We start from the raw sequence: 26,189 nt of genomic DNA on the forward strand, positions 1-26,189 counted from the left end.
ATCAGCACTCTCCCTATATTCAGCCACTAACAAAGGACAAGTAAATGAACGAGGACATGTAAATGGAATGAAGCTAGATGGATGAAGTCAAGGGAGATAACTGTTCATTCACTTATTAATTCCTTCATTTACTGCACAAGTAATTGTTCTTGAGGATAAACTTCAGACTGGATCATGGAAAAGCTTAACTTAGACACTGAATCCAGGGAACAAAAAGTAATAATGAGAAGAGCAAAGGTATGACGTGTTATGACAGCTTTTGAAGTTAGAAGCCTAGAAAAACATGATAGTGTAGTAAAAAAGACTTCAAAATGGCACCATACTGGAGTGTAGACCCCACATCTTCCAGTTACTAGTTGAGTGATCTTGAGAACGTTAATGACTACTGAATCTGTGATCTCCTAGTAGTAACTCTACCACTCAAGCCTGCTGTGGGAATTATGGTGCCCAGCAGAGTGTTAGGACCTGGGCAATATTCAAAAATTGTTACGTCACTTCTCCCTGTCTTTACTGGAGCTTTCTCATTATTTCTTCCAGTTTATAAAGTTCAGCAGTCAGGCTGGGGTTTGAAATAAATAAGTAATTGCCAAGTTGTCTTTTTCTCCCCCCTTCTTGAGAGCACTAATAACATCCCATGAGCATTGTGAATATGAATGGAAGAAACCTCAAACTAGATACCCAACTCAGTCACACATGCTGAACATCAGCCATGCTGCATCTCTGCAAGCAGAAACACTTCCCAGAGTCTGTTCAGATAGGATAATGACCAGGATCCTTCCAAGAATTCTCTCCATCCCCTCTACTCCCCTGAGTCTGACTGACTTGAAGCTTCTGGGATAAGAGAAGGGAGAAGTGTATGGGGGACGGGGGTTGTTGAGCCTGACAAAAGGGAGAGGTCAGCTAGAAGGGAATATTGGTGCCTGAGTAATTGTGGGGAGCTGTCTGTTGTAGGAGACTCTACATACAGTGCTTTTATAGGAGGAAGGTTGGGGTGGTTAACGATACAGGGAGGAAAGTTGAAATGTATATTGCAGTGCTGGTATTCCTGCCAACCCTTGACTAGTTATGGGAAAAATTGAAAAATAAGTCCAGTAGACTTAAGAGTCTGAATTGAACTGTATTTAAATTATTTGCTTGTATTGATAAAAAGAGAATCTTGGGGGCACCTGGGTGGCTTAGTTAAGATTCTGACTTCAGCTCAGGTTAGGATCTCAGGGTCCTGGGATGGAGTCCCCAGGCAGGCTCCCTGCTCAGTGGGGAGTCTGCTTGTTCCTCCTCTCTCTCTCCCCCTCCTCCCACTCATGCTCTCTGTCTCTTTCTTTCTCAAATAAATAAAATCTTTAAAAAAGAGAAAGAGAATCTTGTGTTATCTTAGTAGTAGTTTCAGTTCATACTGAGCATTCCCAAAACAAAGGATTGCATTTTAGATGTGATGACTAGATGAGACCTCAGAAGGAGCTTTTAGAACTTTTCTAAAATCAGCGATCAAAGTTCATGTTTATACTCCTACAAAGAATGACTATTTCAAAATAGGGGTACATTTTAAAAAATAATTTACTAAAAACTAGAGTGTTTATAAACCAAATGGAGATATGATTCTTCTCATTAAGACTAATTAATGCTTTATGAAAGTTTCACATAAAATGTTTAAAGACAAAAATTTCTTTTTCTACCTTCCTGCTAATATTTCAGATTAGTCTTAGGAGACTAATGTATTTTCACGTGTAGTTTCCTTCAGAAATTCATGGGACAAAGTTCCTAGGCTTTGTAAAACAAAAAGCAGAGAGAAGAGTGGAAGGAAAACTTGTATTCCCTTTAAACTTGGAGGACCTGCTGGAGGGAGCAGGGCAAGTACTTCAATTTCTGATGTGAATGTTTGAAGCCCTGTTCTTGGCACCTTATGCATGTTATCTCACTTAGCCCTCAAAGTAACCCAGTGAGGTAGTATTGTAAACCCCATTTCACACACAGACATAGAATGGGTACTCTGTATTCACCTTTACGGGTATTTTGAGTATTGTTGGCAAGTGCTCATAATTATTGGCGATGTGTGCCTCTGTCATACTGTCCAGTGAGGCATATACATCTACACAAAGAAGTATACATGTCTCTAATGAGTTCTTTCAGTTCAACTAGACTATTGTTCATCTACTCAAACTTTGATAAAGATTTTACTAAGCGTGTTGACATGCTTTTCTTTTTGCTCTAAACTCAGGTATTTATTAGACACTTAATTTGTTTATTGCATTGTGCTATAAATCCAACAGAAATAAAAGGCAGAAATAAAACATTTTATCTTCAAAAGATACAACATGAACCCATCTGAGAGGTACGTCACAGTAACAAAATGCTAGCGTAAAGATGGTAACCATTAGAAGCAAGTGATCTGTGTTACCTGGAAAACACAAGGAGTTTTCATACAAAAGTAGAGCTTGCCCTTTGCTTTGAAGTTTGTCCAGGTTAGGGATGGAGAAACAGCATAGGAATAGACAGGAGAACATGGACAATCGTGATCATTCCATACGTTAAGTAGAATAACAACATTCATCTGAAGCTATTTGAAAACTCTACCATCACTCTGACTCAAAATATATCATTAGTGTAACCTGTCTTGTTAGAAATGCTTGCTTCTGGGGTAAGTATTGTCTTTAGAAGTCATCACTTAAAATGTATATATCTTTGGGAGAAGCCAAGCGTAGGTTTCTGACACTTTAGTATGAGGGCACTCACCACACCACCTCTCCTGACTGGAATAGGATGCAATGTAAAAAGTTTCAATGCATAGTGACAGAAAAGAAAGGATAAACATCAATTTCATCAGTTTTATTTTTAAATAGCCAGTGTTGGGAATTAATGAGGAAATTAGCCTATCATTATAGTATTCTGCTGTCTCTCTTTTTTTTAAATTTATTTATTCATGAGAGAAGCAGGCTCCCTGCAGGGAGTGGGACTCCATCCTGGATCCTGGGATCACACCCTGAGCTGAAGGCAGCCTCTCAACCGCTGAGCCACCCAGGTGTCCCATATTCTACTGTCTGTAATATTAGTAGGTATTTCATAAATATTTTTGACTTTTGAATTAACAAACTAGCTTAACTAGCATGCAGAAGGCTTTCTTTTGATAACCATCCAGTATTGTCATTAATCTTTTAATTTTTTAAAAAGACTTTATTTAGGGCAGCCCGGGTGGTTCAGCTGTTTAGTGCTGCCTTCAGTCCAGGGCGTGATCCCAGAAGACCTGGTTCGAGTCCCATGTTGGGCTCCCTGCATGGAGCCTGCTACTCCCTCTGCCTGTGTCTCTGTCTCTGCCTCTCTCTCTGTGTCTCTCTGAATAAATAAATAAAATCTTTAAAAACAAACAAACAAAAAAGACTTTATTGATGAGAGACACAGAGAGAGGCAGAGACACAGCCTCCCTAAGGGGAGCCGGATGTGGGACTTGAGCCTCAGGATTACGACTTGAGCCGAAGTCAGGCGCGGAACCACTGAGCCACCCAGGTGCCCCTGTCATTAACCTTTTAATCAGAGAGTAAGCCTATCTCATGTCAAAACACATAATGTTGCCCTGAGGTTATCCAGTAATTTCCAAAATGAAAATCAGATAGAGATCATTAATTTCAAAACACATCATTGAAATGTTTTGGCTGAGGAAATAGTAAACCAAAGTATTACAGTTTTGGATGCGGTATATAAGATTACTATTCCAAATCAGTATTTTCCTATGTGGATTTCATGAAATGCAGATGCCACAGGTATGTATGTATGTATGTATGTATTTATTCATTCATTCATTCATTCATTCATCCATTCATTCATTTATTCATTTATTTTTTTTTATGGTAAAAAAATTTAGATTTATAGTTGGCTGGACTCAGATGATCCCAATTTTGTTGGCAACATCCAAAGCATCATAGTCAGGAGCCAGTCAAACATATGCTTTCTTCTCTCCATCAGGCCTGATCAAGGTGTTGACCTTGGCCACGTCAATGTCATAGAGCTTCTTCACAGCCTGTTTGATCTGGTGCTTATTGGCCTTGACATCCACAATGAACCAAGTGTGTTGTTGTCTTCTATTTTCTTCATGGCTGACTCAGTAGTTAAGGGGAACTTGATGGCATAGTGATTAAGCTTGTTTTCCTGGGGGCGCTCTTTCAAGGATATTTTGGCTGCTTTCGGAGACGCAGGGTCTTGGGTCGTCAGAATGTAGGTGACGTACGGATCTTTTTTGGTGTGTGTGACTGTGCACACCTTTCAGCACCACTTTCTTAGCTTTCAAAGCCTTTACTTTGGCTTCAGCTTTGGGAGGGGCGGGGACTTCCTTCTTCACCTTTGGCGCCATATTCGTGAAAGGGACCACAGGTATTTATGAGGTGTTATTTGAGGGGCAGGTGGAGGATATGTAGTCAGGTAAGCTCTCAGGTAAACAGTGTTTCTTTGCTACACAACTACCTAGAACTTCTAACCATGCTGGTGTGCATTGTGACTTCCAAGAAGAGAATCTTTCCGATCTTACCTGATCCTGGGAGTTGTATTCTGCGGAATGCACTTTGGAAAATGTGCTTCTGCCATGATTGGAAACTAAAATCTATCTATAGAGAAGGTATTAATGAATTTTCAAAAGGAAATATCGTCAATAAAATAAGTAAATATGTTAATATAACATTAATTCATTATAGACTATTTTGAATAAAACCAATACACTTGAGTTTTGAATTCTGTACTTGTGAAGCAGAATAAAAGTAAAGATACAAGTCTTCTAGCCCTGATACTTTACAGCCACAAATTCACTGGGGAGACCATTTCTCTTGCGAGTACTTTCTGTCACATGAGCAGTCTTGTGAAAATACACCATCACAGAGGTCTGTGTTCGCATGAGAGAGGTAGTCACTTTTGGCAAATACAGTATAGATACCTCCATCTACCCTCATCCCCACCCCCGTGCTTGCTTCCTGCAAGCTATTTAATTTCCTACAGTGTTTGTTGATAAATATTTTAACTACCTGGACAAACAAATGAAAAATGAGCTACCAGAGCTTGTCCTTGTGTTTAATCAGCATACAGTGGTATTTCATTCATACTGGGTCTGTGTGCCAGAAACCTTAGCTGCAGTTAGCCACAGGGTGTAAGTACAGCATTAACAGCAATTTGATGAATGGTCATCCACTTTATAACTGTCATGGGCACCTCCTTCCTGAATCTTCTGCACTAAATACAATGTTCTTCTTCTGTTTGGTTGCTTTGTGAATGATCTTGTTAAACTACTGTGTATTTTGTGAGATCCACACAAAGATATCTTGGCATAAAACTTGGCATAGTTACTGTATTTAATGATTCAGAGATGTAAACAAAATTCAGATGGCTCATTGATGTGTTTGCAAAAGCTAAATCTAGGATGAACTTTATGTTTTCTCTCAGTGGAATCTTAGTCATTTGCAAAGGGTAAGCATAATACAAGTAAAGTGACACTGATTTCTAATCCTTTCTTTACGTATTTGTTGGTATATGTTCTGCTCTTGGTTGGCATTAGTCTAGCGAAAGTGATCTGCCGATGCTGACTGCCTATAACTTGCTCATAAGTATAGATTTCCAGCACAGATGCCAAGCAATAGCTTTGCTACCTTTCACTAAATTACAATTTCATACTGGATTGCAGTTGTTAATATGTTTAAAAATAACCATGATTGGAAAAGCAAACCATCTGATCGATTTTTGTCCCATCTTTACTATATAGAACTGCCTTTGACTTCAAAGAGTTATTTTAGCTCCAAACAGGGGACGGAACAGGAACTTGTGCTGTGATTCATGAGAGTAGATGGAAGTCAATGATTAGTTCATGTGCCTCTAGTCTCCAGTAATGGCATAAATCTTTAGGGAAGTTCTTTAATGTCAGGCTGTATGCCTGCCTATGTCAAATCACATATAGGCTAGCATATATTATGAATCGGGAAATCTGAGGAATGAACAAAAATTCCTTTTGTTGTTCATTTTTTAAAGATGTCACACAGACTGAAGATACAGGAGTAAAGCATAATAATGCTCTCCTTTAACCATACCAAGCTAAATCTGCATATTTATGAACACAAAGACCATTCACATATGGCTAAACATCTTTTTGGAACAAGAGAAAAAATATTAATTGACTGCAGGCTAAAGCCTATCTGTGACTTTTCAAGTCTACAAACTAGTTTATTCCCAGATTAAACATTTCAAGGTGTGTTGAATGTTAACATAATGAGGGAGGCAATGAATATATAGCAAGCCTAGAAAAAAAAGCTTACCACTGTGTCATTTAAATCAGTGGATTTTATAACAGCATCCTCTCCCTGGAATAATAAAACTTAACATGTATATGTGCTGTTTCCTTTGCATTATATGATACAAGTTGAAAAATCTTCTCTTAGGGAGTTAATGTCCACCCGTTGAGAAACCATTCCTTACTTCCTTAACCATTCTTTTTTTTCTCTTTTTAATTTAAAATTCCAGTATCGTGAACACAGTGTTATATTAGTTTCAGGTGTACAATAGAGTGATTCAGCACTTCCATACATCACCTAGTGCTCATCACAAGTGCCCTCCTTCATCCACATCACCTATTTCATACACACCCCCACACCCCCCATTGCCCTGCACATCGAGCTCCTCCACCATTCTCTACAGAAGTTAGCAGGAACACCAAACATACGAATGTGCTCAGCTGACCACAACCAAACCCTAACGCAGACCACAAACAATGAAAAGATCAGGGTTAACTATAACACACCGAAAGTAAGATAGCCCAACGACACACAGATCCCTCTTTGATAAGGAATGAAGAAGTCACAGTCTCTAACTGTGGGCCTCATTGTCAAAGACGTGGTTACCCAAGACAGGGCTAGAGCCATCTGGGCCAGATGAGCATCCCTGCCCTTCTGATGCTGTCTGCCACCCAGTGCTCACGAGGCTGTGGGTGACCTGTAACCCCCTGGTATGCTGTGCTTTCTGATGGGCACCCTGGGAAGATGGGCCTTATCAGGCCATGACCTACCAACATGAAAAGCCACCACTGCTTTCTATCCCTTTGCTGCTAAAACCAAGGTACTATGAAGGAAATCAGAATTTCTACAATACTCCTTTTCATTGTGAAGGAGGCTTTCAGAATTTGTTAAGGTGTGTTATGTTTGGCACCTTATGGATGATAATTTGTGTTATCTTTAGCATCTGTACCTTCAGAGAAAGTTATTTCTGTAAGGGAGAGTGGTAGGGAGAAACAATACTCAAACTCGCCTGGCAAAGCTAGTCCATGTAAATCAATTTAGGAGGAAATTCTGTATGAAGAAATTAAGGCAGCTGATGATTTAAACAAACAAAACTGCCTGGTTTTAGGTGGGGGGAAGCAGCATAAGTTGTAATGGCTGCTGAGAAACAGCTGCACAATTCCCTCTGGGCTGTACCGTTCATCTGGCGGAATAGGTTTCACACCCACCATCCCACCGCTGCCAGTCCCAGTAAGGGACAAGAAACTGAAAGGTCATAGAGATACTTTTTTTTTTTAATTAATAAACTATTTTTAGAACAGTTTTGGGTTTACAGAAAATTGAGCAGATTAGACGGGAAGCTTCCGCATGTCCCCTCTCCTGCTCACAGGCTCCCCTCTTATCTCGCATCAGTGTGGTGCTTGTGTTACAGATGACAAACCAATATTGTATATTATTTTCAAAAGCCCATAATTTATGTTAGGGTTCACTCCTGGTGTTATAGATTCTGTGGGTCTTGACAAATGTATAAGGGCATGTGTTTGTCATCCTCGGGTCACACGGAATAGCATCACTGCCCTGACAACCTCCTGTGCCCCCCACCCCACCCCGTCCTGCCCTACCTGCAGGGCGCAGTCAGTAGGTGTCCTGACTCTGCGTCATGGCTTTGCACCTGTGTACCCTCCTTCATGGACCTGAGTTCTGCTCCTGTCCCTGGGCCACCCTCTGCCCCCCACTCCTCTGCACCTGACCGGGTCTCTAGTTAGTGTCTTTCCTACTTCTCTGTGCTTCACCTTCCTTGCAGTGGTCACAGTCTGCCCATAGACAGCTGCAGGAGGGACGTCTCTGATGCTGGCGCAGAGGTTTATGAATGAGGAGTGTGACCAGAGGAAGGCCAGAGCTATTTCAAGTCTCCCTCCTCTGTCCCTTTTCTGCTTCTTAGGCATGATACCCGCATTACCCGTTACTAAGGTCAGACCAAATTTTTCAATCCTGCCCTTTAAAAATCTACCACTTTATTTTTTAAAAAAAGATTTTATTTATTTATTCATGAGAGACACACACACACACACAGAGAGAGAGGCAAAGACACAGGCAGAGGGAGAAGCAGGCCCCATGCAGGGAGCGCGACGTGGGACTTGATCCTGGGTCTCCAGGATCACACCCTGGGCCGAAGGTGTCACTAAACCGCTGAGCCACCCGGGCTGCCCAAAAATCTACCACTTTATGCACTATTTCTTGACTCTCTTACGATGTAACCTGATGAGAAGATGAGGGCCACTTACTTTCTTCCACTCTTCCTTACTTGTACCTTCTGACAGTTACTGCTTTTACTCTGAATATCTAAAACATTCCCATTGCTATAATAATAGTTTCTATGCTTTTGCTCTAAACTGACCTAAAACAAAAATGACAAAGATCAGTTTTCAAAAACAATATTAGTTTTCATTTCACTCCTGAGTTTTTTCCATTGCTGTATCCCAATTATTCCTCTTTCTTGAATTATTGTTTAGAATTATTATAATATTTTCCCTATTTTTTTCTTCACAAGAGTCTAAGAATTTCTGTCCTATATTGCTTTATATCTAAAAAGCATACTGTTCTTTTTTATAAGATTTCAGTGTTGAGTCAGTGATGTTGCTTGGTTCATGGCACATTATCATCCCTGGTCCAGGCAAGAATCCTTATTGATTGATCCATTTGCCTCCTTTTTATCTCTAAACCACATTCTCATTCTCCTTACTTTTCCCATAGACAGACATGTTAGTGTGTACATATACACACACGCATATATATTTAAATTTTTTATATATATTTAAATTTTGTTATTAGAAGTATCTTGTTGAGTTTGTATTTTTTTGAATTTATATAGATGGGGTCTGTAATCTATCCTAATTCTGTTTCTTATGGGGCATTGTTTTCACAATGCATTATATTTTCAGTCCATCCACATTTCTCTGAGTGCATCTAACCCATTGCTTGGTGTATGTCTACATTTGATGCCCATGTTTTTTCCAGTTATGGGCATCAAGTACAAATATATTTTATGTTTTCTTTAAACATTCATTGTGTTTGAATATATTTAAGCCCTCTTAATTGAATATATGCCTTCTGGTTGAATGTTCAAATAAAAATACATATTTATGAGTTGTATAGGTAGTAAAGACCTACATGAACTTGTGTTAAGTTTCAAGAACTGATAAATAATTTAGAGAGTTGTTTTCCTAATAAAAGCAATCCTTTGACTAAAGACAAAGCTACTTGTACTCTAAGGTCTTATATAGAGGAGAGTAAGTTCTCAGAGCCTGTAACAGAGTATGAAATACAGAGTTGAAATAAAATGCTGTAGAAGGAGGTATAAGTACCTTACTGGTAATGTGTCATATATCCAACTTTTAAATAATATTTTATTAAAATAAAGAATATCATATACCCTAAGGATAATGAATAGAATAGAAACGTCATGGAAAGTCATTACTTTGCAGAAGAAGAGGAATTTCCAAGTGTTCTATTTAAAAGCAATCATTGTAGCCTTGATTAAACATTACATTTAACTTTAACCTTTTTATAAACTGAAAACTTGAAACATAGTAAATTATATCAGCTTTCCTAATCCAGATGGAGGAAGCATACTCATTCCTCAAGGTAGATACCATTTCCTGGTAGAGATACTTCTCACTGAGCATCCCCTAGAGTAACCATGGGTATAGGAAGCAGGCTAACTGTTATTAGCAAGATTAACATTGAATTCTGAAAGCTAGAAGCCCAAGTCTGAGGTAAAGTAGAGATTTTACTTAGGAAGCAGTGTTTTATTTACATTCGAGCAAGTATTTGATTAAAACCCTAGAATCATCATAGAGTGCTACATCGTTTAGCATGCGGAATCAGTTTAGTCTTCGAATTGGCAAGTATAGGTAGAAATCCTGATTCTGCCCCCTTGTTATCTGTATGGTCCTGGACACATTTAATCTCTACAAACTTCAATTTTCTCATATGTAAAAGTATTTACTAGCAATAAACTACCTTCTAAAATTGTGGCTAAGGTTAAATCAGGTGAAAGTTCCTGGGATTCTTCAGCATGTACTACTTAAATTTGATGTTAGGATTAAGTATGATAAGCTGTGTGAGGTTCTGGGATGGTACCTGGTGCATACGACCAGGTCTTCAGGGCACACTGACATCCTGTCCTTTCTCTTCACTATGCTAATGATCATTCCGTCTCTACTTCAGGGGAAGCACAAAATGCATGTAGACACTGGAATGGAAGGTGATTGGTGTGGCCTTATTCCCGTTGGACAGTCTTGTAATCATGTTACGACAACAGGCCTAAAGTGGAACCTCAGTAAGTAAAACCCTTGCACAAAGGGTGGTTTTCATTTTTTCTTTCTTTTTCTTTGTGTGTGTGTGTGTATGTGTGTGTGTGTGTGTGTGTGTGTGTGTGTGTGTCTGGTATATGCCTAGCAGTGAGCCTGTTGGATCACAGGTATGTCTGTATTAAACCTTTCATTGAACTGCCGGGCTATCTTCCAAAGCAGCTGCACCATTTCATATTCCTACCAGCAATGTGTGAGGTCTCCAGTTTCTCCCACAGCCTCACCAACACTTGTTACTATCTTTTTATTTTGTTTTTACACATCTTAGTGGATATGCCATCGTATCTCACTGTGGTTTTATTTGCTTTTTCCCTGATGACTAATGATGTCAAACACCTTTTCATGTCCTCATGGGTCATCTGTTTATTTTCGTTGGTGTAGTGTCTTCAGATCTTTTGCTCATATTTTTTTTATTTAAAGATTTTATTTATATATTCATGAGAGACACACACACACACACACAGAGAGAGAGAGAGAGAGAGGCAGAGACACAGGCAGGGGGAGAAGCAGGCTCCATGCAGGGAGCCTGATGTGGGACTCGATCCAAGGTCTCCAGGATCACGCCCTGGGTTTAATGCAGTGCTAAACCACTGAGCCACCTGGGCTGCCCTTTTTGCTCATATTTTAATTCCATTATTTTCCTTTTAAGGTTGAGTTGTAAGATTTCCTTATACATTCCAGAAATAAGTCTTTTATCAGATACATCACTTGAAAATACTGTCTCAAAGTCTTTGACTTATATCATTTTCTGAGATTTAGTTCACTAAATTTATTAATTTAGTTTTGATGAAGTCTGATTTTCCTCTTATGGATTCTACTTCTGGTGTTGAATCTAAGAATTCTTTGTCCATCCTTCTTCATGATTTTGTGTTCTTGAAGCCTACTTTACTTTTCAGAGAAGTAGCTATTCTAACTAAAGTAGCAAGTTCTTTTCATAGTCAAACCTCTGAGATTTTATAAGATTAGCTGCTTTTACTAAGTTTTAAAATGTTTCCCAGTACTTATTAACTGTAATAGGTCCTAGTTGTACTAAAACTGTCTGATTTGAAAGGAACAGAAAATGAGTGGATCTTTTCATGAAATAAGTGCTGATTCCAAAATAAACCATGAGGCTTCTGAAATAGGTCAACTCTAGTCTCTTTAAGAATGGTAGTAATTTAATCAAAGAGCTTTGTGGATGTCAAAGGGATTGTCTCCTGATTGACCAGTTACCTCTAAGCTTGTAAAAAACTAAAATATGGAATCTTGTCATTCTTTTATAACATGTAAAACTCTTAGGTTCCCACGAGGAAATAAATATTTCAAGAAGTAAATAATTTGAAGATAAAAAGATATTTTAAGAGACTTTTCTATGAGCCACTGCTGCAACAATTAGGAAAAACTAGAGGTATTTTGAGGCAAATGTCTAGAGAGCTCATCAGAATTTGAAAGGACAGTGAGACAGATCCACTCCAGTGCACAGAAATATATGACAGGCTTTGAAGCTGTTTAGCTGAAGCTGACATGAGCTCCCATTAGAAACTTTTTATGCAAACATTTCCAACCTAAAACAAATGTACTCTTTTAGATTTCCATTCATTCCCAGAACCCAGTCTAGACACTGGTGAAGTCCTTCTGGAACCGGCAGTGACCTCACTCTTCAGGGCTGGCACCAAGTTAGGAGGAGTACTGAGCAGGGAGGACGGTTGGCAGTCCAGCCAGTGGCTCCACTTCCTTTATCTCACGGTGATGGGACAGAGTCAGAGGATTATACAGGATCCACTAGGGCTCTCCAGAATATCTTCTGATTCCCTGTGTCCTACAGTAATGGGTACACCCTAATTCCATGTAATGAAGCTGACTCTGGGAAGGGGGCCTCGGGCATGCCGTGGCGTTTAATCTTACTCTCTGTGATAATTTTTAGTCCTGCAGAAATACTCTGTACTATTACTTATTTATATATTTACAGATTGCTTTGACTTTGCAACAATAATATTTTTCCTCTACAATTTTACGTACAATGTATAAATAGTCACTTAATGCAGTATGCAGGGCAAGAAAACGAGACAAACTGTTTCAGCAATTCTCTGTGATCAAAGTGCTAACTAATGGGGTCTTGTGATAGGTAATATTACATCATTAAAAAGTGGTAATAACAGCTGGGAAATGATGCAATGTCAACTTGAAGAGCAGTGTCTAGATATCTTTCATGGAGAGGGCAGGGGCCCTACTTAACTCACTGTCATTGTGAAAGCAGAGCCCTCGGTCAATGTCAACCTATCAGGCACACCTATGAAGTGACAGGATGGCCCAGGAAGGATAAAGAAGGTACAGTAACTCAGGTGCTGCTCACCTCTTAGGTCAAGGAAAACCTGCAAGTGCTCCTAAGGAAACCTATCAGTTTCCCTCAGGGATTTGAGGGTGATCTGGCTGTGACACCATCACCCATTGATCAGCAGGGTTGATCTTGGCTGCTCTGGCTGGCTAGGCAAGTGTCCCCTTCCACTCTCACCACTATTCCTTGTGCATTGCTCCCAAGGCTGTGCCCTGGATCATAGAGGACAACCTTCCCTGATAGAGGAGAATCATTCTTTGATCAAGGGTATACGAGTAGCTGTACACCCCTGCTAGAACCTCCAGACCAGCACTCAGGGTCCATGTATAGGAAAACGTAGGGTAGTCAAGCTTCCAAGACACCAGACACATCCGTATGAGGTGCTGTGTGTGGCAGTCTGCCTTTCTTAAAAAAAAAAAAAAAAAAAAAATTCCTGCAGGGGGTCCAGAGGTTGGCTGTGTCCCAGTCATTACCCACTCTAAAACATGATGCCCCAAGTTCTGAAGCTAATCTGATTTCCCTGTTTCAATCTGCAGTATCTCTCATTACATTCTGTCTCTCAAAAAGTGCCTTTGTACTCAACACCCAGAGTGAAACTTTACAACTACGTGTATGACAATAATTCACTTCATAGCCATATGCTGTGAACATTCTGTGACATGTGTCTGGTACCGGGGTTTCTCTAGGCCGTGTACACTTGGGAGTAAAATAGCTGCATCATAGGCAAGAGCACCTTCCCCTTTACTAGGTGTGCCATATTGCTCTAATGGTGGGTATGCCATTGTACGCTCACCCAGGAGAACGCAGGAGCTCCCATGCTCTGCATCCTCATGCAATTCTTGGTATTGTCAGATCTCCTCATTTTTGCCAGTGTGATGCATGTCAGTGATATTTCATCATGGTTTCTGGTTACCACTGAGGAAAGCATTTTTTGTAGTTATTAACCATGCCGGTTTCTTCTTCTGTGGATCACTTTCTTTTGCCCTTTTAGCTATTGGACTATTTGGTTTTCCCTTGTTATTAGAAGTACTTCAGGGATCCCTGGGTGGCTCAGCGGTTTAGCGCCGCCTTCAGCCCAGGGCGTGATCCTGGAGACCCGGGATCAAGTCCCAAGTCAGGCTCCCTGCATGGAGCCTGCTTCTCCCTCTGCCTGTGTCTCTGCCTCTCTCTCTCTGTGTCTCTCATGAATAAATAAATAAAATCTTTTTTAAAAAAAAAGAAGTACTTCAGTCCCAATTATCTTCTTCTTGGCTGTACTTTGCCTTTTCCAGTTGTTTACTGCATTTCTGTATGTGTTGAGGTTAGTAAGTTAAAGGCAGTCAAATGTATCAATCTTTTTCTTGGGGATTTGTAGTTTTTGTCTGAAGTCATCTTTCTATTCCCCACAGTCATAAAGACATTCTCACATTGTAGTTTTACGTCTTATTTTTAGGTCTTTTCTTGCACCTGAAATTGATTTTTGTGTATGATATGAGCTAGAGATCTGATTTTGTTTTCCATTACCGATAACCAGTTGCCCTAGCACCATTTATCATACTTTCTCCAACCATAAGTCTTCACATTCAGGGGGATGTTTCTTGAATTTCTAGTCTGTTCTCTTGGCTTACACACTTCTTTCTGTACTGATCCTACACTGCCTTGATTACAGTAGCTTTATAATACTGAAATATGGCCAACTGGAGTCTCCCAACTTTGTAGAGAGAATTTCATGGTTATTCCTGGCTTTTCAGTCTTCATAAATGTTAGCATTAACTTGATGAGTGTCATGTACACAATTCCACTGTAAGTTTTATTGGAATTATTTTTCATTTCCAGATTAGTTGGAAGAATACAACAATTGAGGAAGAAAATTCCTATGTGTGATTGAGTCTTCTGTAAACATAATATCTCTCTCCATTTACTTAAAAGTTTTTCATTGCTTTCAATAATTTAAAAATTTTGTCCATAAGATCCTGCACATCTTATATAAGATTTATTTCTAGCAACCCTATATTTTGTATCGATATAAATTACACCTTTTAAAAATTTCCATTTTCTGAGCTCCTTGGTAGTATATAGATAGACATAAAATTGATTTTATATATTATATCAGTATATTGCTGAATGTTTTTATTGTTTCTAGAGGAGGGGAGGGGCAGAGGGAGTGGGAGAAAGAGAATCTGAAGCAGGATCCATATCCAGTGAGGAGCCCCATGTGGGGCTCCATCTCATGACCCTGAGATCATGACCTGAGCCAAAATGAAGAGTCAGATGTTTAACTGGCTGAGCCACCCAGGCATCTCACTTTTATTATTCCTAAAAAATGTGAGTATAGATTCACTTGGGTTTTCTATTTTTGATGGTCGTATTTTTGATGGCGATCAAGTTTTGCGTTTGGTCAAGCCTAACTGAAACAGGAGCCTTAAAAAGCCTATTTCTTTGTTCCTCATGTAATATGACAGAGGTCAGTGGTTACAGGGCATGGCTTCTGTGCGTCCTCAGCCTTTGCCTCAAAATCACAAGATGTTGCAACTCCAGCTACTCAGGTCCCAGTTCAGCATCAGGAGAAAAGAAAGAGCAGAATGGGAAGTGAGAGAGGAGAGTGCCCATGGCAGGAAAACAAGGCTTCAGGGTTCGGCCATTTCCAGAAGTCCTTCCTGCCTCCACCCTCTTTTGCCTCAGTGGCTGGGACTTTCGAACAGCCACCCTTGCTGCGTAAGAGGCTGAGACGTGCAGTTTTGTGTCTAAAGACATGGGCATCCCCAGTGACAGCCAGATGCTTTTGGGAGGCAGAGGAGAATGAGTAGGAGTCTGCTCTTCTGTCAAGAAGTGTCTTTTCAGTTAAAAATAGACCTGCCCTACGACCCAGCAATTGCACTGTTGGGGATTTACCCCAAAGATACAGATGCAATGAAATGCAGGGACACCTGCACCCCGATGTTTCTAGCAGCAATGTCCACAATAGCCAAACTGTGGAAGGAGCCTCGGTGTCCATCGAAAGATGAGTGGATAAAGAAGATGTGGTTTATGTATACAATGGAATATTCCTCAGCCATTAGAAACGACAAATATCCACAATTTGCTTCGACGTGGATGGAACTGGAGGGTATTACGCTGAGTGAAGTAAGTCAATCGGAGAAGGACAAACAATTATATGTTCTCATTCATTTGGGGAATATAAATAATAGTGAAAGGGAATATAAGGGAAGGGAGAAGAAATGTGTGGGAAATATCAGAAAGGGAGACAGAACGTAAAGACTGCTAACTCTGGGAAACGAACTAGGGGTGGTAGAAGGGGAGGAGGGCAGGGGGTGGGAGTGAATGGGTGATGAGCACTGGGGGTTATTCTGTATGTTGGTAAATTGAACACCAATAAAAAATAAATTTAAAAAAATGATAAAATAAAAGTAAAAAAAAATAAAAAATAAAAGAAGTGTCTTTTCTTTGTCCACCATCTTGATGAACAGTTTAGCTACACATAGGAAGGTAGCTACACATACAAACAAAATCTTACCTTCCCTTTCTTGTCTTGTTGCTGTTGAAGAATCTACAGTTAATAAGCAAACCGATTCTTATGCATTTCTAACCTGTCATTAACCCTGTCCTTTAGACCTCCTGTTTTTCTTGGATGTCCTACATGTGTACTACCACATGCGTAAGTGTAACCTTTCTTTTTTTTAATAAATTTATTTTTTATTGGCGTTCAATTTACCAACATACAACATACAGTGCTCATCCCGTCAAGTGCCCCCCTCAGTGCCTGCCACCTACTCACCCCCACCCCCTGCCCTCCTCCCCTCCCACCACCCCTAGTTCCTTTCCCAGAGTTAGGAGTCTTTATGTTCTGTCTCCCTTTCTGATATTTCCCACACATTTCTTCTCCCTTCCCTTATATTCCCTTTCATTATTATTTATATTCCTCAAATGAATGTGAACATATAATGTTTGTCCTTCTCCGATTGACTTACTTCACTCAGCGTAATACCCTCCAGTTCCATCCAGGTCGAAGCAAATGGTGGGTATTTGTCGTTTCTAATGGCTGAGGAATATTCCATTGTATACATAGACCACATCTTCTTTATCCATTCATCTTTTCGATGGACACCGAGGCTCCTTCCACAGTTTGGCTTTTGTGGACATTGCTGCTAGAAACATTGGGGTGCAGGTGTCCCAGCATTTCATTGCATCTGAATCTTTGGGGTAAATCCCCGCAGTGCAATTGCTGGGTCGTAGGGCAGGTCTATTTTTAACTCTTTGAGGAGCCTCCACACAGTTTTCCAGAGTGGCTGCCCCAGTTCACATTCCCACCAACAGTGTAAGAGGGTTCCCTTTCCTCTGCATCCTCTCCAACATTTGTGGTTTCCTGCCTTGTTAATTTTCCCCATTCTCGCTGGTGTGAGGTGGGATCTCATTGTGGTTTTGATTTGTATTTCCCTGATGGCAAGTGATGCGGAGCATTTTCTCACGTGCATGTTGGCCATGCCTATGTCTTCCTCTGTGAAATTTCTGTTCATGTCAAGTGTAACCTTTCTTTCATTCTAGATGATTTTCTTTCACTCTGATAAGTGGTACGGTTTATCACTTGTGCGAATTCCTCAGATAAGGACATGGTGGTTCAAGCTGTGGGCAGTGATTTGCCTAAATTCACATCGTTAGGGATGGATAAACACAAAATTTGAATTCAAGTCTGTAATGCTATTTTTCCCTGTTTCTGATTAGTAAATGAATGATTTTCTGTAAAAGGCAAGTTGATGTTAAAAAGAAATCATTAAAATGAATTTGGGATAAAGAGAAGAAAACAAGAGGAAGGAACATGTAGAGGGAAAGCAAGAAGTGGAAAGGATTGGCAAGAAGAATTTAAATTCTCTGGGATGGAGCTCTGAACTTCTTTATGCTTTGGCCTAAGAAAATACCAAATGGAAGGGCGGGGGGTGGGAGTGAATGGGTGACGGGCACTGGGGGTTATTCTGTATGTTAGTAAATTGAACACCAATAAAAAATAAATTAAAAAAAAAAGAAAATACCAAATGGAATAGCCATCCCTCTTATTTATAACACTCAAATTGAGTGTGAAATTATGCATTCATTGTTCCTTCTTTTACGTGTTTTCAAAATCCAAAAATAAATGACAGAATGAAATAATTTTATAGCACTGAGTGAAAGAGACTCAAGACTACCCCAAGTGGAATATTTTTGAAGAGAAAAATTAAGAGAAAACCATTTGAAAAGATTTTTCATCTCAGTGGAAAATAATTTATAGTAAGTGTGTACCGGTACCAAGATTTTCTGTGGGAGTCCTCTGTGAGGAGTTTTAAGTGCCAGCCTAACAAGGGAACAGCTTATGGAGCTATAAAACAACACCTGGTAATAATGCAGTTTCAGTGAGAAGGACCCTGAATTCTCACTCCATTACGGCTCTACGTGATTCTGGTCAGTTAGTGTTGTAAGTCTGGAGCGCAGGGGAGAGGTCAGTGCCAGAGATAGAAGCTTGGGAATGGCTGGCATATAGGGTCAGGGCTCAACAACAGCTGTGCCCACTTAGGTTATAACCTTTGGTGAGCTTGTGCCACTAATATGTGAGATATTTTATATTTTTATGTGTCTTTGTTATTATTTTTAAGTATTGCTTTTCTAGTCTAGTGCTTTAAAAATGGCACTCTTAAACTGTGACATCAATAATTCCTGTTTGTTTTTTTTATTTTTTATTTTTTAATAAAATAATTTTTATTGGTGTTCAATTTACCAACATACAGAATAACACCCAGTGCTCATCCCGTCAAGTGTCCCCCTCAGTGCCCGTCACCCACTCACCCCCACCCCCTGCCCTCCTCCCCTTCCACCACCCCTAGTTCGTTTCCCAGAGTCAGGAGTCTTTATGTTCTGTCTCCCTTTCTGATATTTCCCACACATTTCTTCTCCCTTCCCTTATATTCCCTTTCACTATTATTTATATTCCCCAAATGAATGAGAACATACACTGTTTGTCTTTCTCCGATTGACTTACTTCACTCAGCATAGTACCCTCCAGTTCCATCCATGTTGAAGCAAATGGTGGGTATTTGTCATTTCTAATGGCTGAGGAATATTCCATTGTATACATAAACCACGAATGGATAAAGAAGATGTGGTTTATGTATACAATAATTCCTGTTTGATTCAAGGACAATATCTTTCCTATCTTTTTTTTTTAAGATTTATTTTATTTTTTTAAAAGATTTTATTTATTTATTCATGAGAGAGACAGAGACAGAGACAGAAGCAGGCTCCATGCAGGGAGCCTGACGTGGGACTCAATCCTGGGTCTCCAGGATCATGCCCTGGGCTGAAGGCAGACACTAAACTGGGCTGCCCTGATTTATTTATTTTAGAGAGAGAGTGCATGGTGGGGAAGGGCAGAGGGAGAGACAGTCTTAGGCAGACTGTGCACTGAGCACAGTGCAGGGCTCAATCTCATGACCCCGAAATCATGACCTGAGCCAACCAGCTATGTCACCCAGGAGCCCATTATCTTTTGTATCTTAATTCTTTGATAACTGGTCACTCACTTTGAATTGAATTAAAGATATTGTTAATTTTTTTTACATAAAAAACATGCATTAGTGATCAAAGATGATAATAAGGATGGATTTTTGTCTATGTGTGCCTCCGTCTCCCCCAAGGAAGCTGTTAGTGAAAGTTTTCCACCCCCAAACTGTTTTCTCAAGTTTACAAATAGGTGAAATTACTGTATTTCATCACACTTAAGATGTCATCGATTATAAGATACATTATTATTTTATGTTCACTAAGGAAAAAATACTAATTATAATTGCAGAGATGAGGGGAAATGTACATATTAGAACTGATAAAATATGGTAGATCAAATAGTACAGAATTTATCAAATTATATGCAGAGACATAATTTGTTTTTATACTTTGTTTACTGACTTCAATGAAGTCAGCTAGGATTCTGATAAGGGCTGTTGATTCAGCGATCACTTTGAGAAGTAAATCCATCTTATACCAGTGTTAAGTCTTCCAATCCATGAACCTGGGGTCCTTTCATTTGGATCTTTAACTTCTTTCAACAAAGTCTTGTTGTTTTGATACTACTGTAAGCTTTGTACTTCTGCTAAATTTGTTCCTATGTATTGTTTTAATCCTAATGTGATTGGAGTTCTCTTTTTAATTTCATCTTTAGGTTGTTCATTGCAAGTGTATAGTAATAGAATTGATTTTTGTTTCAACTGATCTTATATCCTATGACCTTCCTGGATTCACTTATTAGTGCTATTCGTGTTTTAGTGGATTTCTTAGGATTTTTTTTTTTTATATTCAAGATCATGTCCTCTACAAGTGAAGGTAGTTTTCTTTTTAATGTGAATTCTCTTGTTTCTTTTTCTTGCCAAATTGTCCTGGCTAGAACCTTCAGTACAATTTTAAATATTCAAATAATATTGAAAGCAGCAAAAATGGACATCCTTGTCCTGTTCCTGATCTTAGATGGAAAGCATCCAGGTCTTTCACCATACATATGATGCTCGCTGTTGGTTTTTTCTAGATGTCTTTTATCAAATTGAGGAAATTCCATTCTAGTGATAGTTTGCTGAGTGCGTTTATCATGAAATAGTGTAGATTTTTCTTTTTTAAATATTTTCTATTGAGATGATCATATGCTTTTTTGTGTTTTTTTTTTTAAATTCTGTTGATTTAATGTATTACATTAATTGGATTATGGATGTTAAGGCAAATTTGCATCCTTATGACAAATCTCACCTATTCATGGTGTGCAATTCTTTTTATATATTGCTGGATTCTGTGTTCTGTTTTGTTGAGGGCTTTTGCATCCATATCCTAAGATAAATTGTTTTGTAAGGTGGTTTTGTTTTGTTTTGTGATGTCTTTGACTTGTTTTAGTATCTGAATAATATGGCTACCTACTCTTAAAGTCTAGGCATTCAAGAGGGAAACTCTGGGGAAGTCAGCCAAGGCAACAAAAGCAAGACACAAGGGAAGTAGGTCTAGCAGGCAAGATGCAGATTTGAGAAGAACAAAGCATAGAGGGAAATCTGGTTGCAGGAGATCCCTGGTGTATGTTCTGATCCAAAGACAGGTGGTACCTTGCACCTTGGCCCTCTTTTGTCTGCTTACTGCCACAAAGGAGGGGGAAGAAAAGGAGACCTACAGGGCCAGCTTGTTTCTAATGACTAAACAGCAAGGGCCTGGCTGGCCCTTCTTAGGAGCAGATATCACTGAGCATTGAAGCTAGCACAACTTTATGGGGAAGAAGTTGCATTTACACAAAAACTATATATAATATCCTATAAATGTTCTTTTAAAAATCACTTATACATGGACAGGAGAAATCTTTACCCCTTCTGTATTTAGTTAGCCATCAATGACTTTGAATGTCTGTGGCTTTGTATGATTACTTTAAAAATGTCATTAATGTTCTCATAGGCCATTTTCACCTATAAATGGAAAGTGCTAGCTATAAATTCCAGTATTGATTTGTTTTCATTAATAATTTTCCACTAAGAATCTTTTCAAACCTCAGAAATAAAAAGTTCTCTTACAAATTTATTTAAATTTAAATGTGTGATGCAGGGGGAAAGATTTATTTTTCATCATAGCCATACCTGTAATATTACATTTATATTATTTATATAACTTAGGATCATAATTGCAAATAAATATTTTCACAGAGGTTTTCCAAGGAGACTATACATTTCTATTTATAGAGTACTGAATATTTCCAAGTATTTGGTAAAACTTTAAAATGTAATAGTGATACCACTTTCATTACTCAAGGCTGTACTGAGAGATTTCTTAGGCTTTGGACTACATTATGGAACTAGCAGAATATTACTTTCTTTATTAATAGGATGTTTTAAAAAAGAATCCTATTGATACTACGTCTTGATTTTTTTAATGCATTCTTATAGTAAGTGCCAGTAGATGACAATTTCTATGATGTATGGGCTGGACTGTGTGAACACTATCTCCTTTACTTAAATTCTAGGATAATTATAGTAGAGTAATGTCAAGATGATAGTATCACAATAATGTCATCAGTTGTTGAGACCTAGGATTTTCAACTGAAATAACTAAGATATTAAAATGACTTCCAAATAAATCAAAAATAAATTAATCAAAATGACTTCCACAAACCACACAGCTTCCCAGAGCCAGAGCTGACCTAAAACTCAGGTGTCTCCACTCCTAGCACAGAACATTCTCCTCCTGATCTCCTTCACTACTAGCACTGCAGGAAATTTTGATGTTTGATAATAGATCTAAGTATATATAAAGATAGATAAACTTAAAATGTGTGATGTTTGCTAGATTAAAAAATAAGCATGTTTGTATCACTTTTCATGATGTAACTTTTCAGGTGTATCAGTTTCAAATTGCTGCAGTAACAAATTACCACCAACTGGTGGCCTGAAGCAGTGCATCTATTATCCTAGAGTTCTGGAAGCTGGAATCCCAAGTTGGTCTTAAAAAATTAAAATCAGGGTATTGAAGAGCTGTAGGGTATTAACAGATCTGCTTCCAGGAGGAAGCTCCAGTTGGAGAATCCTCCTCTCACCATTTCCAGCTTCCGGAGGCTGCCCACATTTCTCGACCGTGATTCCTTCCACTATCTTCAAGGCTAGCAGCATAGCATCATCAAATCTCTCTCTCTGACTTCTGTCATTGTTACATCTCTTCCTCCAGCTCTGACTGTATAGCTTCCTGCTTTTAAGGGATTTGTGATTACACTGGGACCATCTGAAGAATCCAGAATAACTCCATCTCAGAATTTTGATTTAATCACATCTTGCAAAACTCCTCCTGCCATATGTGATTCATTCACAGGTTCTAGGGATTACAATGTAGACATTTGGTGGTGGTGGGGCATTATTCAGCCTCCCATGTCAGGACTGTAATCTATGAATTAAATAATTTTCTTAAATAATACTTATTGAATACAATTATTAGATCATTGAATCTGTGCAGTTACCCTGAAAACTAACGTGTGAAGACTTGTTTACATTGCCAATGAGAAACTGAATTTAAAGTATTGTCGTTCATCTGGCCTCTGACAACTTGTGATAAAGACTCAAGGCAAAATAAAAACAAATTGTGTGAGCACAATTTATTTGGTGTCCACAAAGAGAACAAGGGTACCAGTTTCCACCCATCTGGTTTGTCTTCTTCAAAGATTGCTGTCAGGTTTAGCTAAGCATATATCCTGATCTGTGGAATCATGTGGAAAGTCAGGTTTACACAGGCCAGAGCCAAAAGCTCCATTCAGCTGTAGAGTTCTAAAGCAGTCTCTTATTAGACATACTCCTTTTATTTTAATCCTTTTTATACTTCTTAACTTGTTTAACTTTTGAAGCTGTACTTACATGAGAAACTGATAGCTTCTATCCAAAACAGTCAAAAGGGTCGCCTGGGTGGCCCAGTTGGTTGAGTGTCTAACTCTTGATTTTGGCTCAGGTCATAGATCTCAGGGTCATGAGATTAATCCCACATTGGGCTCTGTGCTTAGCACAGAATCTGCTTCAGATTCCCTCTCCCTCTGCCCCTCTCCCCATAAAACAAATAATAAATATTAAAAAAAAAAAAAACAGGCAACAGTCTGATGTCTGATTAAGATGGTGAAAAAACAAAAGGCAGAAAATTTGACTCTTCCTTAAGTTGCTTTTATGGCCACATATTTTTAGTCTCAGGGCTCTAAAGGTCATTAGAGACCAAGCAGGTATTAATGAATTAAAAGGACACATACTCTTATCAAACTACTAGTTTGTTTATGCCACTGTCGCTGTTATTTCTACCCTTTATGCACACCCCAAACCACATGCACATACCTGTACTATGAGATATTACAAGTTTGGGCTTCCTTAGTGTGTACCTAGATTTCGTCAGTCAGGAGTAATAGGCCACAAAACTGCCACTTTTGATAAGTTCTGAATATTAGCACTGAGGAATCATTGCACAAAGTGACAATCATGGGAAACTCAAGGACCTAGCTTTGATGAAGAAGGCAAAGTTAGCGGTGATATTGAGACACAGTAGATATTATTTCTCTGGAGAGAAGAATATATTGAGGAGCAAGACTATTTTTAGACTATGTCATTGAGAAAGGTTTTCAAATATTCTATTCATAAGCAGATATTACATTTTCAGACATTTCAGGCTAGTAACAAACATATGGCCTACTACAAACTTGTATTAAATATATATTTCATTAACTCAGCTCCAGTTCTGGTTTCTGTGTAGTAGGATTTGAACCAGACATGAATGATTTTTCTTCTCTTAAGGCCTTGCCCTCCTGGATTCTGCTGAGAGCACAAGGAACCAACAATAATTTACTATATGCCATAATCATCCTGTTTTGTTTTGAGAAAACTCCCTACAACCTGACAACACACATTTATTATGGTTGATTCTAGGCATTTAAATATGAAAACAATTAACGTGCATTTGTAGGGAATATGACAAATGGGAATTTGTGAGCAGACCAATTTTTCACTGACCTGCATTCAAGAACACTATTATAACTCAGGTTGGCCTCCCCAATTTTTAAATGAGTTGATTTCCTAGTATTTATGTGGGCAGGTTGACGGATGAGAATGACTTTAGTGTAAGCTCCAGAGTCGCCTTCTTTTTCCACTCCTCCAGGTTGTACTTTTGTGCTGATTCAGATGTGCACCCCTGTGCATTCAACCGTCCGGTTAATATATTGAGACGAGAAAGCAATAACTTTTGGTCATTACATGAATTGTAGAGAATATTGAGGGGTGCAGGTGAATAAACTTTTAATGTGGGAATAGATCACTGGGTGTAACTTTGTACTGGGTCCAGATAATCCTACTTTGCATTGTGCATAGCACTTTCATGTATCCCACCTCTCTTCTGTATTCTCACTGTCATACAGGTTTAACATCAACCCCCATACCAACACAGAGTGATATTGTCCCCATTTTATAAATGAGGAAGTTTGAGTCATAGGTTATTAAATGAATTGTTCAAGTTCATATTTCCTGAGTCCTCTTTGCACCTAGGTCGGATCCATCACTGGTGATTTACATAACTATTTGTAAAAGCTTTGGACAGAGTGAAATATCCTATCTCAAAATCCTTTATCTAAAAGAAAGTGGCATTTTCCTTGAACTTGGGCAGCATCAAGACAAAGGAGATAGAATTAACACCTTAGCAATGAAAATCATGTTGCAAGCCCCACCCAAGACACTCCTTTCTACTCGGCAGGACCCAGATCATACAGTAGAATCCACATAGCTTTGTAGAGCGGGTAATCCAGGTGTCATTTATGCTCTCCATGATATGATTTCTGGGGTGACTGTAAACCAAATGTCAGTCACTATGGTTCTCAGGATACTTGTAATAAAGATTCAAGGTGGGGGACACCTGGGTGGCTCAGCACTTTCTTCCGCCCAGAGTGTAATCCCTGGGTCCTGGGATCAAGTCCCACGTTGGGCTCCCTGCATGGAGCCTGCTTCTTCTGCTGCCTGTGTCTCTGCCTCTCTCTCTGAGTCTCTCATGAATAAATAAATAAAATCTTTAAAAAAAAAATAAAATAAAGCTTCAAGGGGGAAAAAAGATGTATTTAGCATTCACAAAGTAGAGTAAATGGTTAAAATAGAATTTTTGAGTGTCTGCAGATTCAAGGATGAAAGAGAAAGAACAGTGATGAAAGGGCAGGATGGCTTGGTTGCAGAAGGTATAGATTGCATGCAGGTTTCTCAGCAGTGAGCTGCCATTATGTCCTCTAGATTGCTTGGAGGCCAAATTGTGAAAAAGTGGAAAATATTTGGAGAATACTAGGCTTAAATTAAAAGAAGGGGAGATCAAACTGGGGAAATATCCAGTATATAGATTAAAATAGAAGCATCCACATAAAAGGGCTTTTCTGTATAACTGTACCCCAGGTCAAGTTTGTGAAGATATTTTTACTTTTTTTTTGGTGGGGGGGAAACTCAAGGTGTACAAATTACACAGAGAGGAGGTAAGTTCTCAAGCGTAATTCTTCATCGAGGAACTACACTGAATTCTTTCCTCTTCCAGAGAAGAGAGGGTAGAGATTTTCTGGCTGTAAGATTTAGAAACAGTCAGAAAATGGGACAAATCAGTGCTTTAACCCCCTTGACAAAGCAAGTCTCTGGAGATTACTGTATAACATATAACAGTTTGTACCTTGAGTGTCCCTCAAAATGCAGCAGAAAAATATATGCTGCGGGTTATCTTGGTTAGTAACGAGGACAAAAGAGGACAGTAGGGTTTAGATTCTGACTCTAAAAT

The 26,189-nt window shown here is 39.0% G+C and overlaps 1 protein-coding gene across 5 annotated transcripts in view; it reads left to right on the top strand.

Moving 5' to 3' along the window:
• The window catches only part of TPK1 (thiamin pyrophosphokinase 1), a 325,794-nt gene that overhangs the window by 224,458 nt on the left and 75,147 nt on the right, over positions 1-26,189 (top strand). For 2 of the 5 annotated variants that reach the window (XM_038559278.1, XM_038559276.1), the window contains exon 7: positions 10,464-10,575. In XM_038559278.1, coding sequence (XP_038415206.1) covers positions 10,464-10,575 — 112 coding nt within the window. Of the gene's footprint in view, positions 1-10,463; positions 10,576-14,735; positions 14,992-15,361; positions 15,859-26,189 lie in introns of those variants that run through there. The other 3 variants (XM_038559277.1, XM_038559275.1, XM_038559279.1) reach the window with 3 other exon arrangements.

Source organism: Canis lupus, chromosome 16 (genome assembly GCF_011100685.1).
Source record: "Canis lupus familiaris isolate Mischka breed German Shepherd chromosome 16, alternate assembly UU_Cfam_GSD_1.0, whole genome shotgun sequence".
NCBI classification, from domain to species: Eukaryota; Metazoa; Chordata; class Mammalia; order Carnivora; family Canidae; genus Canis; species Canis lupus.